The following is a 17,798-nucleotide window of genomic DNA, read 5'->3' on the forward strand; positions in this document are numbered from 1 at the left end:
TCGGGCACTAAATCACCATTGGTCTCTCTAACAAAGGAAACACAAGTGCTAACCCTGGGACATCTTACGCTTGAGGAAGTTGGGAGGATGCAATACAAAAAGGACAATTTGAGAGGATACCTTCAAATGGATGAAATAAAGTGGCTGTAACCAGAACAGCAAATTGAGAAGACATCCACAATTGGCAGTGGATGTAAGGCACTACACACAGCCTTGCCTTTAGATCTTGTTGAAGTAGTGGCTTCCCATGTTCCTAGTTTGGTCCCCAACTGTGAGTTGTCCTCTGGAAAGGCAGGTAGCTTTATTTTATTCTTACCCAGGCAAAGCCTCCACAGAAACTAGGCAGTGTAGGCAGCAGACAGTATGTGCCAGTTCATTTGGGGGCAAGTAGGATCACTGCAGGCAGAAACAACTGGCCCATCAAGGCACATCACACAGGCCTGATATATTAATGGGCCAGTTCCTACATTGTGTCAAGGCACCACTTTAAACTGGTATTCTAAGCAATATGTCATTACAAACTGTTATGTCATTAGTAATATGGAATGTACATGCAATGACATGTCATATGTCATCACAAATGAGTCAATGAAATGTTACTCAGTATACCAGTTTATTGTGGTCTCTTGACACATTACCAGTCGTGCAAATACAATAAATGCCTCAATCCACTTGGGAGACGTCAGTGGCGTTGGTTCGGGGCTGCGGGCCATACTGGGTGATGCACACAGGGAGGTGACACCACTGCTGGCCAAAATTTTTTTAAATCTTGGTATGTTTGAATAATGCTATCATTTTATATTTCACTTGATGTGTAATTTCATGCAGAATGCAATGAACTAAACAGCGTTGAAATATCTCTATTCTATTAAAAGTTACAGTCAAAAAAAAGTGGGCGATAATGCATCACCATACCCACTGCCAAGGGTGTTGCCCCATCCACTGCATGGGAGGAGGTTTATCATGGGGGTGACATGCTGACCTCCCGCAGCAGGTGATGGAAACCCTAGTGACACCACTGGGTGATGTGTGCATGGAGACAACCTTCTCTGTGCACAGCTGATAACAAATACAATTGGATGTGCACCTCTATCAGCTCTGCACTGTTCATGTTCTAGGCCTTCTCAAAATTTATGACTGTGTCCTTTGATTCAGATGGGGATGTGCAACCTGGTCTGGGTGCCCCAGTTGTTCTTCATGGCCTCAAACCAATTTGCACACGTCTGCCCAACTCTGTCCTGTCAATCATCTACTGTGCCAATCATCTGTTTAGCAGGAAAAAGGAAGAAGTCCTCCCCTATTCTCAGTTGGCACTACAGTATTTCCTAAAGTCTCTCTGAGCTCCAGCAGCTGCAGCAGAAGAGGATCAGGTTTGGGTATAGAGTTCCTCATCCAGCTTGGGGCAGTGGCATAGCCCTGAACAACCTAGGACTATACAAGTGCAGAATCAATGTGCGTTCGGAGGTGAATGCTTTGCTCCCACTGCCTAGAATGGTTCCAAAGGGGACGGGGAGAGTTTGCTTGCACTGCACGTTCAGGCACCTGCAAAACTTAGTGCTTTGCACCCCCTCTTGCACCCCCTCTAGCAATGCCACTGGCAAGGTGTACACATTTGGAAAATTGCTTCAGCACATGTATATCCTGAGGTTGCTCAGGGTTCATGGCTAGTGCCAGGGGTGTGGGTTTTGGTGTTAAACATGATTTGTGTGTGTGTGTGTGTGTGTTTGTAACAATTCACAATAACTACTGCTATACATTTTATAGACTATTTTATAGATTAAAGAACAGAAACACCCAATACAAATGCAGTCTTACAAATATGAAAAGCCAGTCTATTTACACACATGAACCTATACAACATCATAATTCTGTACATTGTTAAAAAAAAAATAAACACATTCATTTACATCATGGGCTACTGTCATTGACAGAATAAAAAGGAAAAAAAAGACTGAAAGAAAACCATACAGAATATCATAATGACACTTGTTTACGAGACTGTGTGGCCCAACACTTGACAAGCCAGGTTAAACTCAGTGCAAGACATACCTAGTTAAAGCCATTATGTATGAATCGTTAGCAGCATTATTTAAAAAAAAAGCATTTGGCTCATTAACCATTATGTCTAATTCCAATGAATGAGCCAATTTATTTATTGACCAAATAAGTGACATTTGCTCAACTACATACTGCGATAATCTGTGCCACTGGTATATGCATGTAGTATCAGATCATTAAAAAGGTACTCAGCACAGTTGCTGGCCAGATTTCAGGATTCAATTATCTGACCTGGACAAAATCTCACCCTGCAGGTGCCTTATAAGACCCATAAACCTTGAATGAGTTAAATGGTTTTAAATAATTGCTGAATGACATTTATGCTCTGCTTGCAAATCACCAGCCACCACCACGACCTGAGACTTCATTTACAACCTGAGTTATTAATCAACTGTACACTAAATGCAAATAACACAATGAAATGAATACACCTAGTGGGAGACACTGACATTATTGATTGTTCTACCAGCATACAACAAAACATGCGTTATGAGTGCTTGGTTTTTTTTTGTGAAATTTAAACTTTTTTTTCATTAGTTAGGTCCAAACTAGATGTGACACAGGAGGTCTGTGAATAACACCCCCCCACTGAACTGTTAATAGCAGTCAGTGTGTGTGGTGTTGGTGGGGGGGAGAGATTCAAAATAGGACTGTGATATTGGGGAAGGAGGTTTAACCTTTCTCCCCATCCCATTTTCCCAATTAAAATCACCCCCTCAAAGATGCTTTTTTGCCCCACAGAGCAAAACATATACTGGTAGTTATAACACAGATGGTCAGCATCTTCTTTGTAACTGTGCCAATTCAAGAACCGTATACATACTCCCCCAGCAAAAGACAAAGGAAATCAACAGTGTAAATAGTGCGGGCGATTCTGTCCACCATTCCAGTTACTCTGTTTATGCCCCCAGTGACCTTGAAATGGGAGAATGAAGCTGTTGTACCTTCAGCCCTCTCAGTAGCTGTGTGTCTCTTGTACTGTGCTTTTCCCTAAAAAGACAGTATGCGTTTCTTGGCTTTAAGGGAGATTTGAGTATACCCAATTTTGGTTTTATGGGAAGACCATGAAATGTAAACCTTGCATAAGATGCTGCCAGACTGTGAGTTTGGTGGAGCTTTAACGCTGGTGGAATGAGCGTTCTACCAATTTATGGCACTCGTAAATACCCTTCAGGCAGTGTGTGGAGCACTGGTGGGAAAGGCAGAGCCTTGAGGGTCATTGTGGACCCATCAATGCAAGTTAAATTAATGGGGGAGGCAGGACAGGGTAGGAGGAGGGCAGAACAAGGGCAGGTGGAATGAGGTGGCAACAGGAGTAGGCAGAATGGAGCAGCGAAGAAGGTGGGGGAAGGGTGGCTAGGCTCTGGGAAGGGGGCAGGTTCTGTAGCAGTAGCAGACAACAAATCCTACCCTCCTTCCTGAATCCGATCCCATGGCTCAAGCCCATGTGGAGTTGCACCAGTGATTTTACTAATGCAGGTCTGAGTAGACCCCTCTATGTCATGGAATGAATGTTCCCTTACCTAGAGGAGACATCTAGGGACAGCTCAGCTGTCCCAGATCCATGGGAGGAAATTTGGTACTTCCAGAGTCTATTTAATGCAATAGTAGCTATTGCTAGGAGATACCCCCCCCCAAATAGACTTTTCCACAAACTAATCAGCTGTAGGCCCCATGTTGTACAAAGGCGTCTGCAGATACCTGATTGATGTGATCCTACTAATCTCATTAATATGGGAGAAATCTTCATTGACATAAACCAGATTTAACTTCAAATAACTGTATTTAGGATTAGGATGTCAAATTGTTCAAAATTGTGAAGACAGGCTGACCAGCGATCTTAGTTTGAAAAGGACTGGACAACACAAAGCTCTTATTACCACTAACCCATAATGGCAAACCCCTCCAGAAAGTGTTTTGAGAGGGACAGGGTGTTCAAAAACAGTCACACATAACTAAGGGCCCAATCCTATCCAACTTTCCAGCACCGGTGCAGCCACAGTGCAGCCCCGAGGTAAGGCAACAAATGTTCCCATTCCTTGAGAAGGCCTCTGTGATTGCCTCCCCAACACAGGATGTAGTACACAACCCACTGGCACAGCTGCACTGGCACTGGAAAATTGTATAGGATTGGGCCCTTAATCTCATTCAGTCTCCAATCCACTGTCAGGCTGACTATATTCACTTAACTCAAATACAATGCAACAGGTTACTGAAATGGCACAAAATAAGTCAATACATTGATTTTTATTTTCTTTTTTGCATTTCTTTTATTTGGAGCCTGAAATTTGAGTTGTTTTGATGCAAACATTAGTGTCCCTTTGCTTTGACCATGGCTAGATTATATGCAACACGGAGGGCCCAATCCTGTCTAACTTTCCTGTCTAACAGCATTGATGCAGCCATGCCAATGGGGCAAGCACTGGGTGGGGAGTCATGGGGGCCTCCTCAAGGTAAGGGAATGTTTATTTCTTTACCTCAGGGCCACATTGCAGCTGCATTGGTGCTGGAAAGTTGGATAGGATTGGGCTGCATGTGCTTGACTCACATGTCGTTCCATGAAACCAGTGTCTTGTTTCAATCAAACAGCCCAGCCTATGGATCTGAAGTTCATGCTGTGAAACCATATGAGTTTGCTCATGCTTCACGTATAGCAAATCTGGGCACAAAGACAAGATGTAAGTTCTTGTCAAGTGTCCTATTTAAACAGGGCCTCCATTTTGGGGTCGCTTGCATGCTACAGTGAGGCTCCCTGCAAAACTTAGTGCTTGGCACCCCCTCTAGCTATGCCATGCTGTGAGAACATGCTCTATTTAGCAGATTTCCAGGGTCTCCCCATCCTGCCCCAAGCTGAATTGTAAATCAACTTTCTGCAAATCTCCATACTGTTCCTGCTTGTAGTATTCTGGTAAACACTTCAGGTTATGAGGTAGGAAAGTCCTGGTGGAAGAGCAAAGCTGCTCCACATTTATAATTCATAAATGGCGTGGTCAGAGGCGACAACAGAAGTAAACACAGCCACGCGCCTTTCTTTTAAGATTGTAGGCATGGCATGCTTATATTTATAAGAACCTGTCAGCGCCATGTCCTCCTCTCTGCAATGGCTGTGTAAGGACATAAGGTTAAAACAAAAAAAGCCCTTTCAGTTTATGCCTTTTATGGTAATTAAAAGGGATCGGGTCAAATCTTTTTTTTTAGCCTTGTTAGGACTGAATTTGTAGTCAGTACATAGATATAAACTGGGATTATGCTAAAAGTATTCACAGAGGCTATTCATATTTATAATCTGAACTACTAAACATGTTGTGCTGAACAGGACATAGCATTATCCATATTGGGGGGGGGATGTTCTTAAGAAGTTAGCAGAAACCTTTGCTAACTGAGTAAGAGGCACTTTTTCAAGTGGGTGCTCCTCTTTTCTTAGCAGGGGGAGAGTAACTGGCCTACCTCACCCCAGCAGTGTCTTTTCTAGTGGCTGCCTGCTGATGTTCTTTTGCATCTTTTTAGATTGTGAGCCCTATTGGGACAGGGAGCCATTAGTTATTTTATTTTTATCTGTAAACCACTTTGTGAACTTTTTGTTGAAAAGCGGTATATAAATACTAATACTAATACTACTACTCATGTTGGCAACCTTCAGTCTCGAAAGACTATGGTATCGCGCTCTGAAAGGTGGTTCTGGCTACTACTACTAATACTACTACTAATAATAATGTACAAAAATTATTTTTTTTCATGGGAGAGTGGAATGACTAATTTTGCTTACAAAACAACACCTTTGCTCATTTAATGGTTCAAAGAAGAGCTACTTTGGGGTGCTGTGTAGCACTCAATAACCCTTCTGTCAGTTTATTTTAAATAGCACACGCTGGCATAAATGTGGTGGCATTTTCTCCGAAAGGGAAAAACAGAACCTATAAGAAAACTGGCTGCAGGAAAATGTATGTAGGGGAGTGGTTGATGTTGTGGTTTTTCTAGAATGTGGTACGTTGAGGCATCTCACTGTGGACACCCTTCCCTTCACCAACATAGGCAGCTGAGCCTTCAGCGAACTGCAAACATACCTCTTTGGGTACCCTTCAAGGAGAAAAGCGGGATACAAATTGAGTAAATAAATAAATACATACAACATACCAGGAATCAGGAACAGGTGTGTTCCTTTTGCTCTGAGTCACTGAAAGAAGCGCAACAGCCAGAGTGTGTGCTCAGGTCTCTGGACCCTAGCTAGGCCTACAGTTTACTGGGATTTTGGGGGCCAGATGGCAGGCATCAGTGCAGCATGTAACAGCCCAAGAAAAGCATTATGACATTATTTCCTCCAATGTATAGAATCATAGAAACACAGAGTTGGAAGAGACCTAAAAAGTCATCTCTGTAAGGTCTGGTAGAAACCAGACCTTTAACCTTTAGGTGGGGGACTTTACAGCTATGAAACCTTTTATGATGCAGTAGGTTAAAAATTAAAATTCTGTGTTTTGAGAGACTTTTATTCTTTTGTTCTTACTGTTGGTTTTATTGTGCTGGGCCTTCACCAATAAAGATCTTTCAAGGCTGGAGGAACTGGTGAAATCTTGCCTCTCCTGTTGGAAGGATGATGCACCTGTCTAAGTACCTGCCTACTCTTCTTACCAAATAGGAAACTTTTCAGTCATTCAACAAGAGAACTACCCTGCCCTTCGTATCTCAGCTGCAGTTTTTCATTCCATTATGAGTAAAAAAAAAAACACCTTTAACAAGAGGTTAAGAAATAATAGGTTTACAAAAGGTTAACAAATGTTAACCTTTAATGGTTAAAAGATATATTTTTCTCTTTTTCCTTTTTTAACAAATGGTGCTAAGCATGAATGAAGCTGAGCTCAATGTATGTAACAAACATCAGAAAATAAAACTATGTATAAAGAATAAGAGATTTCGAGTGTGTCTGAAGAGCAGTAACAAAAAAAAAACACATACAAGATGTTTTGAGCTGGGTTGCAGTTGCTCAGTCATGGAAATTTACTGCGCACACCCAGAGATTGTGTTTACTAGCTGGCAATGCAACACACTATACATGCTCATCTATATTCAATAGTGCTCACTTCCAGGTAAGCATACACAGTATTGCAGCTTGAGCCCTGTGGACTAGGAAACGTCCACAGGGTTCAAATCTGATCTCTGTCACAAACTCTATCCTCCACCAGCCTATGTGATGCAGCAGCTAAAGTAGCACATTGGTGGGGTAGGGTGATCAGACAGCCTGGGAGACTGCTATTTAGCTGGTGCAAGTCTGAGGAGCCTCTGGGGGTGTGCCAAACTGGGAAAAGGAGAATTGGATCCCAGCATATGTGACAGCCACCAAGATCTGCCCTTGAACCACCCCCTGCACACCACATTCCTCCCCCAAACTATCTGTGACCTTCCCCTGTTGCCACCTTACCTACTCACTGGTGTATGCACAGGGGCTCTGGTCATTTGTGCCAGCGCTTCCACAGTGCAAAACTGTGAAGCCGCACTGGAACTTAGGGGAGCAAATCGTGAGAAGCCACTGTAAGCCCAAGATTGGATTGGGTTTCCCATGGCCTTAGGGAAACCACCATTTCTCAGTCTGAGTGTCCCCCCCTCCAAATATAGGAATATTAATACTAGCCTGCCTTACAGAATTGTTGGTTACCTCCTCCAATGGATGCAATGTGCTCTGACAGAGCTCTGAAGTTCTGACTGCTTTGGGTACAATGGTGGGAAACAGGATTAATAAAAGGGGAAACAGTCCAGTCTTATGATGTGTAATAGCTTTCCTAATGGGAGGCTTGGTCATTGACGGATGCTTCCTCATTAAGATTCTACTTCACAAGCAGGAGTTTCAACATCCAAATACGTGGTTGTTTAAGAGTTCCAAACATCTTTACATACTTAAGAAAGCCTCTTCAAGAAGGTGTAACAATCTTTTTGATCTCCTTAATCCATAGATTAGTTACTTCTCAAATACAAAGAGTTTCTTATGTAAGCTGACAGTATCCACTTACGTAAAGTATAGACTGAGATGCGGAAGAAGCTTCTCTCAGGACACTATTTTGCACAATCCCTGCTGGAGAGATACAAGATGCCAAGGCACAGTTTTCAGAGTATATTCTCCTCCAACAGACCAGTAAATACTTTATAATTAGTGGATATTTTCATGTGAGCTGTGAAACTCTTTACAGTTTGGAAATTAGTTAATTAGTGGAATAAGGAGACTGAAAAGTGTGGTAGTGTATTTTGTTTTGGTGGACATACTTCTGCATGGCATTTTCTGATCCAGTGAGATTCACCCTTTCCCCTTTAGCTTGTTTGTCAAGTCCCATCTCTGCCTGAGACTCAGTGAGTAGACTGCTCCAAGTGGCCTCACTTTCAACCTCAGTGTTCTGTTTGTAAAGTGGCAATAATAGTGACCCACAACACTGCACTGATGAAAGGGCAAACACAATAAAGATTACCATGCAGTTTGCAAATTAAGATTGAAATAGACCTGTAAAGGATAAAAAGTCAACCTTTAGGTATGAAGGAACAGCGCTATCTCTTTATGATATGAGCAAGGATTCTCATTTATTATTTATTCTGTGTATGCAAAAATCCATCAAACTCCTGTGCAAATAACAACTGAATCCTGCAACATATAGCCCAATTGTATCCCCTTCCAGCCCAACAGAGTGCATGCTGCATGCTATGGTTGGGGGGGGGGGGAGGACCAGGTGACCAAATGGACCAGGAAAGGTAAGTGAAAACCTTTTTTTATTTATCTTTCTGTAGGCTGCCTGGCCTCTAGTGGGTTGCCTTGGACTCATACCAGTTATTTATCTGGCATAAGTCTGAGGAGAGTCCGGGGGCAAGTAGGGCTGGAAAAGGGGGATAGGATCTCAGAAGAGTGTCACTGCTGCTGAGATCCTTTGGATGCTCCCTCCCACCCCAAACTGCCCATGATCCTCGCCTGAACTGCCCTACTGCTGATCTACCTGCTCCAGTGTGGGTTCAGCAGCCTGCCACAGTCTGTGTGGGGCTTACCTGCTCCTGCACCATAGGATCGGGCTGTAATTTCGGCAAATTAGGCTGCAATCCCATACACACTCACTTGGGATAAGCCCCACTGAATTCAATGAGATTTACTTCTGAGTAGACATGTATAGGATTGCACTGTTAAGCACATTAGTGTATTTATTATGACATTTTTGCCCTTTTTTTCCTGCTAGCCACGGGACAAGGATGTACGCATAGCAATGATAACCTTTCAACTGACTTCTGCCATTTCCCCAGGTTTGAAAGTACATTAAATTCTTTGAGATGTCACCTCATAGATCTTGCTGGGCCTGAACTCATGTCTAGTGAAGCTGTTTGCTGCCCTCGGGAAGTGGCAACTGAGACCTCCATGCCAACCCGGGTTGATATCATGACTTGCATCAGCATGACAAGCAAGGACTCCAGCTTAACAACTTGTAGCATCATTTGGGTGGACATGGTCTGGAAAAAATTCAGTCGCTGGATAACAAATAATATATCCAGGGGCCATCTGGAAGAATAATCCCAATTGTTTGCAGAATGGAATTAACCACTTATTTACTGGGGGAGGGGAGAGAGAGAGAGAGAGCGCAATGCAAATACATTTAAAGTGCATGCCTTCATATTTCCAGGGCAAGTTCTAGGCTAAAATTTAACTGCCATTTCACACTGCACTAGGCCAACCCTGTATCTTGAAATGTAGACAAAACAGAGCACAGATTGTACAGGTTAGAAAATAACTCATTGACTAAGATACACACAGCACAACTTCCCCATAGTTTTTGCAGGCACCCACATTGCTTACATCACTACGCTTTCTGTCTGGAGGGAAAGGTGAGTCGATGAATTACGATGGGACTGGGAAATGCTTTCTGAGCCATTGTGAGAAATAGAGGAGCTATGAAGTTTGTAATCTCGGCCCACTCTTTGGCTCAAACACCAGCTCCGCCATTTTCTTTTCAGTTCACCTTGTACCTAAACACAAACACAACAAACAAACCAGCATGCAAATGATCAGTGCTGTGTACACACCATGAAAAGTATGAATAGAAGAAAGACTCTAAGGAACGCCAACAGTTCTTTCCTTTTACACAGAGCTCTCCAGACTCCGGCCCATGTGCTATATCTGGTGCCCTGCCTAAGCCTTCCCCCTGTGTGAACAACACTTGCCATTCCATGGGGGAGCCCCCCAAAAGCCCCTCTGTGTGCTCCCAGTCTTCACATCGGCCAGCCGCTTTTGGGTTCCTATGTCCAACTGGCTTGGCGCCAGAATTTCTGGCCAGACACAGCTGGCCGGCGTGAAGACTGAGGCACATGGAAGGGCTTTGCAGAGCTCCCTGGCAGAAAAGTAAGTGCTATTCACGCCAGGGAAACCTTTACCAGTTCACAGCCGTCTCCACTTTTGAGACCACTGCTTTTACATAACACTGTACACTAACGAAGGGAGTTGTCTTATACTGAGTTAGATCATTGGTTCATCTAGCTCACCACCTTCCCCTGCCCCCTCCTGCCTTCCCTGCCATCTAACCTGCCTTGGTGGGCTTCTGCAGGTCCAGCAATGCACACAGGAAGGCCTGGCCTTCCTGCCACTGTTTCGGTAGCATGCTACTCAGAGCATTACTGAAAACACTTTATAGATGCTTTTTTAGCAGCCACTACCAGTAGAATGTGCATTTTGTGGATGGCTGAAGCCCACAGGATTGGGCTGGAAGAAGCAAAAGTATTAGGTTTGGGTGGGAAAATATATGATACAACAAAACTACGGCCATAACTTTTCATGCTTTAATTGCTAACATGGTCCGCAAAAGCATGCTGTAGCACCTTTGCTGAAACTAAGTAGGTCTGGTTAAATCAGTGTATGGGAAACCACCTTGGAACATTATTATTATTATTATTAACAGTATTTATATACCGCTTTTCAACTAAAAGTTCACAAAGCGGTTTACAGAGAAAAATCAAATAACTAAATGGCTCCCTGTCCCAAAAGGGCTCACAATCTAAAAAGATGCAAAGGAATACCAGCAGACAGCCACTAGAACAGACAGTGCTGGGGTGAGATGGGCCAGTTACTCTCCCCCTGCTAAAAAAGGAGCACCCACTTGAAAAAGTGCCTCTTACCCAATTAGCAGGGGTTGGGTACACTACAGACACATGGAAGAAATTCTGAGTTCCGTCATGGAAGAAATTGTTCCGTGTTCCATCATGGAAGAAATCTGAGATATAAATGTAATCACTAAGTAATCAATGTTAGAATTCACTTCAAGGGGGTAAATATAAACTTACTTCACTGTTCAGAAAGCAATACAGGACTGCAACAACCAGGCCCTGCAAGTGAGAAATATTAGTGAATTGAAGCATAAAAATAAGCAATATCAATTTAAAAAATCAAACTTGGAAAGGATTCAAAATTACCTGAAAAGATCCCAGACATAACTCGAAGCCGATTTGATAGTTTTCATTAATGTGCAACGGAAAAATGGCAAACACTATATAGTGAACCCCAAAGAGTGGAATAAGTAGCAAGGTTGACTTTGCAAGTCTCCTAAAAGAAAAACAAGCCAGGAAGAGCCCAAGTTTAATGATTTTGCCATTATAGGGAACGGGGGGGGGGGGGGGGGTTTGCCTTCCCCCAATTTTAGAGAGTCATGCAGGGTGCTCTCTGCAGTCCCACTCACTTGTACTGGGACTGGTCATTGCCTCCGATGTCAGGTGACCTCAGTTTTTGTAGTAAAATCCTTACAATGCTAATGAAGAGTACAAAATTCACCTGTGAAAGAACAAGGATATGCATGAACAATTCCAGTCTTATACGCTGTTTAGATAGAGAACAGGAAAAATCTGAGCAAATTGAAAAACAAAAGCTTTAACCCTAGCTTTTAGGGTTAAGCTTTTAGGGTTAAGCATCTAAAGCACAGTGGGTTTTTATAATGTCCTGAAATGTATTTAATAATACATCTTTAAATTGTCCTTATTGCGGTTGCCTTGACTTGAGTCATTCTATTGCCCATCTGAGCCAGTTTGGAGACACTAACTCAAAGCAGCTGTGTGAGTGTCTATATTTTCTAATGCAAAAATAATCATGCGGAATCCCAGTTTGGATCCAGTGTTCAACAGATAGGTGGGGGACTTTATGGCCCACTGCAGTCTCAATCTGGATTAACTACCCCAAAGGTAGATAACTTTTATTTTACATGAAAAGTTTCCCTTTGTTCCAATGGGAGCTATTTTGACTTGAAAATAATACCTGGGAAGATAGTTAATCTTCAGGACCCAGTTCAAATGTGGGTGTGGCTACTATTTGCATTAAAAAAAAAAAAACTTGCTAGCCCCAACTGGATGATGTACACATTGCTCAGTGTGACACTTAGCTACTAAGAAAACAAAACCATATGCTATGATGTCATCTGGGATGAGGAGACAGATGGACAGGGCCTGCACATAAGGTTTCTGGGCAGCCTGAATTTATTATTAATTAACAGTATTTATATACCGCTTTTCAACGAAAAGTTCACAAAGCGGTTTACAGAGCCTGAAGCTTCAGTAGTTCTCTTTTTCAAATTATTTACCATTTGCTGTGAATTGTTTACTGTATCTTCAGAGGGCATTTTGATTTTTACATATTTTTAAAATTCACATGTTTTTAAATGGCACACATTTTAACATGGTATAGATTATCATTTTTTTTTTTAAAGAGTTGCCAGAAAATAAAATCAACTTTGAAACTCACAATTCTCTACTTGCAGTCTGAAGTGGTATAGCCCCAGTAAGTCTGTACCACATAATCATTCTGAATGTTGTATAGTGGACTAACCATAAAAATAATTATTATGGCACAACTGCTACAAACACTACCAGGTGACACCAGTGGCATCATTAGGATTCGCGTCACCTGGTGCGGGAGGCCTGTGCGTCACCCCATGCAGTGGGCAGGGCAATGCCCCAGGTGGTGGGCGTGGTGATGTACCATCGCCCTGCCCCCACTGGTTTTTTGGCTGTACCTTTTGTTAGAACACAGATATTTCAATGTGGTTTGTTTCACTGCATTCTGCATGAAATTATGCACTAATTGATATATAACAGGATGGTATTATTGCTCCAAATTCTGATTTTAGTGATTCTGAAAACTTGTAGAGTCTCACTCACACACACTCACCCCTGTGTCAACTTAGTAACACCTTATTGCAGCAGTTCTCAAACTTTTAGCACTGGGACCCACTTTTTAGAATGACAATCTGTCCAGGACCCATTGGAAGTGATGTCATGGCCAGAAGTGACTTCATCAAGCAAATTAAAATAAATAATTATAAATAATTAAATTAAAATAAAAGAAATAATTAAATAAGGGGGAGCCAGTCCTGTTCCACCAAGTGAAGCTACTTTGAAGTAAGTCCTATTGTGGTCAATGGGGCTTACTCTCAGGAAAGTGTGGATAGGATTGCAGCCTGTGAGCTCAAGCCTATGCATGTCTACTCAGAAGTAAGTCCCATAGTGGTCAATGGAGCTTACTCTGTAGTCTGCCTGCAATAACAACCCCCCCCCCCCAAAAGAATCAGTGAGATTTCCAGCCCTCCCCAGTACCCAGTTTAAAGTTCTTCTATTTCAGGCATATCAAGATAAAGACCCACCTGGCTTTGCAAGTGCAAAATAGAAACAATCCCCATACCAGTTCAAGCCTCTTTTTGTCCTTTTTATTGGAGGGAGGGGGAAGAGGCTGCCTTCTGGAGCATTTGTTGCACCCAAGTTCCATTGAATAGGGACCATTCTGGTGTCCTCACATTTCCCTTTGCCTGGCCTGACCACCAGCCAAAGCACACCTGCCTACTCACAAGTAAACGTGACCGTGAGGCAGCTTTGCTTTCCATAGAGCTCAATAGACTCGCAGCTGGGAGGGAGGGTGCACTCCTTATCGGGTGTCTTTGGGAGCTGCATTCATTGGATCAGGACCATTCTGACGTCCTTGGATTCCTCTCAGCCTCCCTTTCTGACGGACTATGGCAAGTATGCCTAATTGCGAGTGAACGCGCGATATGGCTCACTTTCACTTTCCATAGGGATCCATTCATTTTTTCCTTCTGGTTTTTTGGCCATAACTTTTGAAAGAAAGGAGCCATTTTGATTCTGTTTTTTGCATTGCATTCCACTGGGAATTCTGCATCCAATGATATGGCATGATGGGGTAGCTCCTAAAGCCACGATTTTACAGCATCATCCCCCCAGGGCGTGCCACCCCCCCGGTGCGTCACCCGTTGCGGCCTGCACCCCCCGGAACCCCTAGCAACGCCACTGGGTGACACAGTCCTACAAAACATGATCTGTAAAGGGAAACTTATGTAGCTACAAATATACAAATCTGCCTTGTACTGAGAATGATCATTGGTGCATCTACCCCGGTTCTCTATAATCTGACTGGCAGAGCTCTCCAGAGTCTCATAAAGCAGTCTTTCTTATCACCTACTAGCCTAACTGGAGATACTAGGGATTGAAATCAGGGATGTTCTGCATGTTAAGCATGTGGTTTACAAGTAACTCCCATAATATTTTCAATATTGAATTAACTTACAAAAATGGAAATTAAGATTGGTGATCTTATAACCCACCAAGGACCACTGTGTTCATTTGTATCCCAGCAACTAGGAGGAAAAAACAGAAAAAAGAGAACGTTATCAGTGATTCCACCAGACAAGGGGTGTATCATAAATAAAAGCAACAGATCTTAAAAAGTTATGCTGTAATTATTCCAAGATAAAGAGTAAGGTGTAGAGAAAGTGTAGAGATTTTAAGGATAAAATCAGATTTCATCTCTAGGCATAAACAGGCACCAATTTTGCACTCTCTTATAGAAGTCACGATGGAGAGTTAGGCAGAAGTTGCTGCGTCAGCCACAGTGGAGGAAATTTTGCATGAACCTTTTACTGAGGCTTGGTCCATGCAGGCCCAGACTGAGGCAGTCAGGCCACTGCCACTCCTTAAGTGTCTCCAGCTAACTACAGCAAAAGAAAGACTTTGCAAGTTCAGCTGATAGCTGTAGCAACCTCTTCATATCGTGTAGTCTTGGCTCACATATTACCAAGGGCAGTGCTTCTCTTTACTTGGTGAATGAGTAGACATGCTGTGCCCCTTGCCACACAGAAAATGTCACATGAGTTGCGTGCTCCATGTGAATGCTTGTTCACATGGGAACCTGACTCATGCAAGTTCTCTCTCCCTCAAACCAAGGGTAAGCAATGAGTGATTATGGGATACAGGGAGGGGGTCTGGTATATTCAGTAAGAAGAGAAAGGCATGATTCAATTAGGTTTAGTACCTTAGAAATGCATGAAGCCAAGTCAAACCACGGGCATATTACTGGTTGGCAACCTTCAGTCTCGAAAGACTATGGTATAAGCTACAACACCCGGTATTCCAAGGCGGTCTCCCATCCAAGTACTAACCAGGCCTGACCTTGCTTAGCTTCCAAGATCAGATGAGATTGGGCATGTGCAGGGTAACAGTTACTGCCTGCTTTGATATTGGCTCCTCAAGGCCTCTGGTGGTGGCTGTGGTGGTCCTGGTCACTGTGCTGCCTTGGGGCAAACTTAGAAGTGCCTCCCCCAGTCTTCTAAGGCCTTTTTTCTTCAGAAAAAATGGAAGTGATGTTTTAAGGTCCTTAGAAGGCCTTATGTGACTGTGAGGGCTTTCCTAGCCCAGCCATTTGAGATGCCTCAACTGCTGATGTAGGGAATCAAACCTGGGACTTCTTACAGGCAAAGCATGTGCTCTGCCACTCCCACAGTTATATGGTAGCATCTGGAGCATCATGTCCTGTTTGGTACTTCAGATAATGCAAATAATTAAATATTTGGCAAATGCTTACATGGTGCAATCACAAAAGGACCTGTCACAGCAAAAAACAAAGAAGTAAAAAACCCCACTGACACAAAGTTTGCTCCTTATTTGGTACTTACCCTGTGTCTTCCAGGTAGGCCCTAGTTACTATCCACGCAATGATGAATACTGTTGGGATACCTGGAAAAAAGACACAGTGGAGAAAGGAATGGATAAAAAGGAGAATGCATGTTAAATATAAGGCTTGGGAAAAACACTTGCATATAATGTATCACAGCCATCCAAGGGTCTCCTGTTCCCTCAAACTCCACTCGTTCTCCCTTGCCAACCTTCCCATGCCGAACTGCCTCCCCAAATATCGCCTCTCTATAACTATACTATAATTAAGCCCAAGTATGTGTAACTGAAATTATTGCACATTTATCCCTTGTTTATCTCTGCCTCAGTTTCCCTCCCCTCCATCCGTTGTCTCTCATGTGTCTGTTTTATACATTCCAAACTTCTTGGGGCAGGGACCTGTTCTCTCATTATTTCTAAAGTCACATGTACACGGACATTATGAAACAAACAAACAAAGCTAACAGACGAAAACTAGCTGTCCAATCCACCATCATGCCCTGCACAGCAATGCCAACATGATGTCTGCAGCATCCCCCAGGGGGTTTTTGGCCTCCAAAGGCCTCCTCCTAGGACAAATCCCTGCTGGCTTGCTGGATCTACTTGAACCTGTGCTAGCAAAATCACTGGTGCAAGTCCACCTGAATCCAGGAAGGCAGATCAAGGCTGGGAAAGGAGTTACGTTGTGGTGTCCACTGCTGCCTCCTTCCTGGTCCTGATCCGCCCTTTTCCCTGCCCTGCCCTGCCCTGCCCTTTTGCTACTTGGTTCCACCCCCCCTCCCTCTCCACTACAAAACCTTGTAGAGTAACTCAGTATGAGTGATGAATCAATTTGCTTCAGGCTTCTCTCCCTGCCAAGCCTACCTGTTCGATAATTTGAGAACCTAGAGCAGTAACTTCAACATAACTTCTTACCCCCTCCAAAAACATAGCCCACTAGTCACAGCTCAGCAGGAGCACAATAAATCTCCTGGTTTTGCTGGTACTGCAAAAGGGCGTGCAAGTGTCAGAAACCTGGCATTCCATGTTAAGAACATAAGAACAGCCCCGCTGGATCAGGCCATAGGCCCATCTAGTCCAGCTTTCAGTAACTCATAGTGGCTCACCAAAATGATGCATGCCATGAATGTTGGGTCTGGTGGATTATGTAGTATAAAGCTTTGACCAGGTGCTAATATGCAAAGATCCCATATAACGTACAGTGGGAACAAAGAAGAAGACTATATTGATCTTCTTACCCCATCCAATAAGGAGATACACGATGAAGTGTCTGTTAGGAGAGAATGTGACTGTGAGGAGGATGTGGAGGTAAAGTCCTTCAACTAAGAGCCAATAAAAGTTGGCCATTACACAGTAATGGAAAAATACCAAGCTAGCCTTGCAGCCGACCTGGAAAGTTACAAACCAAGGATGAAACATTTGTGCAAAGACATTGCAGTAACATAGTAAAAGACTTCTTTTGTTGAAAACCTTTTTTTGATAGATACAAGCTCTGACATGTGAGTCTTCCCCTTCCACAAACTTTTCTGTTGGTAGCCTGAAACGGCCTTTTTCTATTGTTTGGATTCCATTCAAAGTGTAACTTTTAAAATTAGTGAATGAAAACAAGTGCCAAGCGCTCTTCCAAGCCTAGTAAGAATGAAGGATTTGGTGTTTGTCTTGTGTCTTAATGTCTTGCGTAGGTTACCTTGTTTTATTCCTTCCTACCAAGTGTCTGTTTTGCTTTTTAGAGGAACACATTTCAGGAAAAAAAAATGCCACCACCATTGAGGTTGATCGGGAAGATGGAA

At 43.1% G+C, this 17,798-nt stretch overlaps 1 protein-coding gene and 1 pseudogene across 1 annotated transcript in view; both read right to left on the bottom strand.

Annotated features, from left to right (window-relative positions):
• Positions 1 to 6,953: 6,953 nt before the first annotated feature.
• VIPR2 (vasoactive intestinal peptide receptor 2) overlaps positions 6,954 to 17,798 on the bottom strand; it is a 61,176-nt gene continuing 50,331 nt past the window's right edge. The window contains exons 7-13 of the mRNA XM_066627120.1: positions 17,247 to 17,397; positions 16,011 to 16,071; positions 14,627 to 14,696; positions 11,742 to 11,833; positions 11,479 to 11,608; positions 11,350 to 11,391; positions 6,954 to 10,041 (exon numbers count right to left, since the gene is read on the bottom strand). Coding sequence (XP_066483217.1) covers positions 9,868 to 10,041; positions 11,350 to 11,391; positions 11,479 to 11,608; positions 11,742 to 11,833; positions 14,627 to 14,696; positions 16,011 to 16,071; positions 17,247 to 17,397 — 720 coding nt within the window. The 3' untranslated portion in view covers positions 6,954 to 9,867. The remainder of the gene's footprint in view (positions 10,042 to 11,349; positions 11,392 to 11,478; positions 11,609 to 11,741; positions 11,834 to 14,626; positions 14,697 to 16,010; positions 16,072 to 17,246; positions 17,398 to 17,798) is intronic.
• On the bottom strand, positions 15,449 to 15,565 carry LOC136654925 (5S ribosomal RNA; annotated as a pseudogene).

This window comes from Tiliqua scincoides, chromosome 5 (genome assembly GCF_035046505.1).
Source record: "Tiliqua scincoides isolate rTilSci1 chromosome 5, rTilSci1.hap2, whole genome shotgun sequence".
Taxonomy (NCBI): Eukaryota; Metazoa; Chordata; class Lepidosauria; order Squamata; family Scincidae; genus Tiliqua; species Tiliqua scincoides.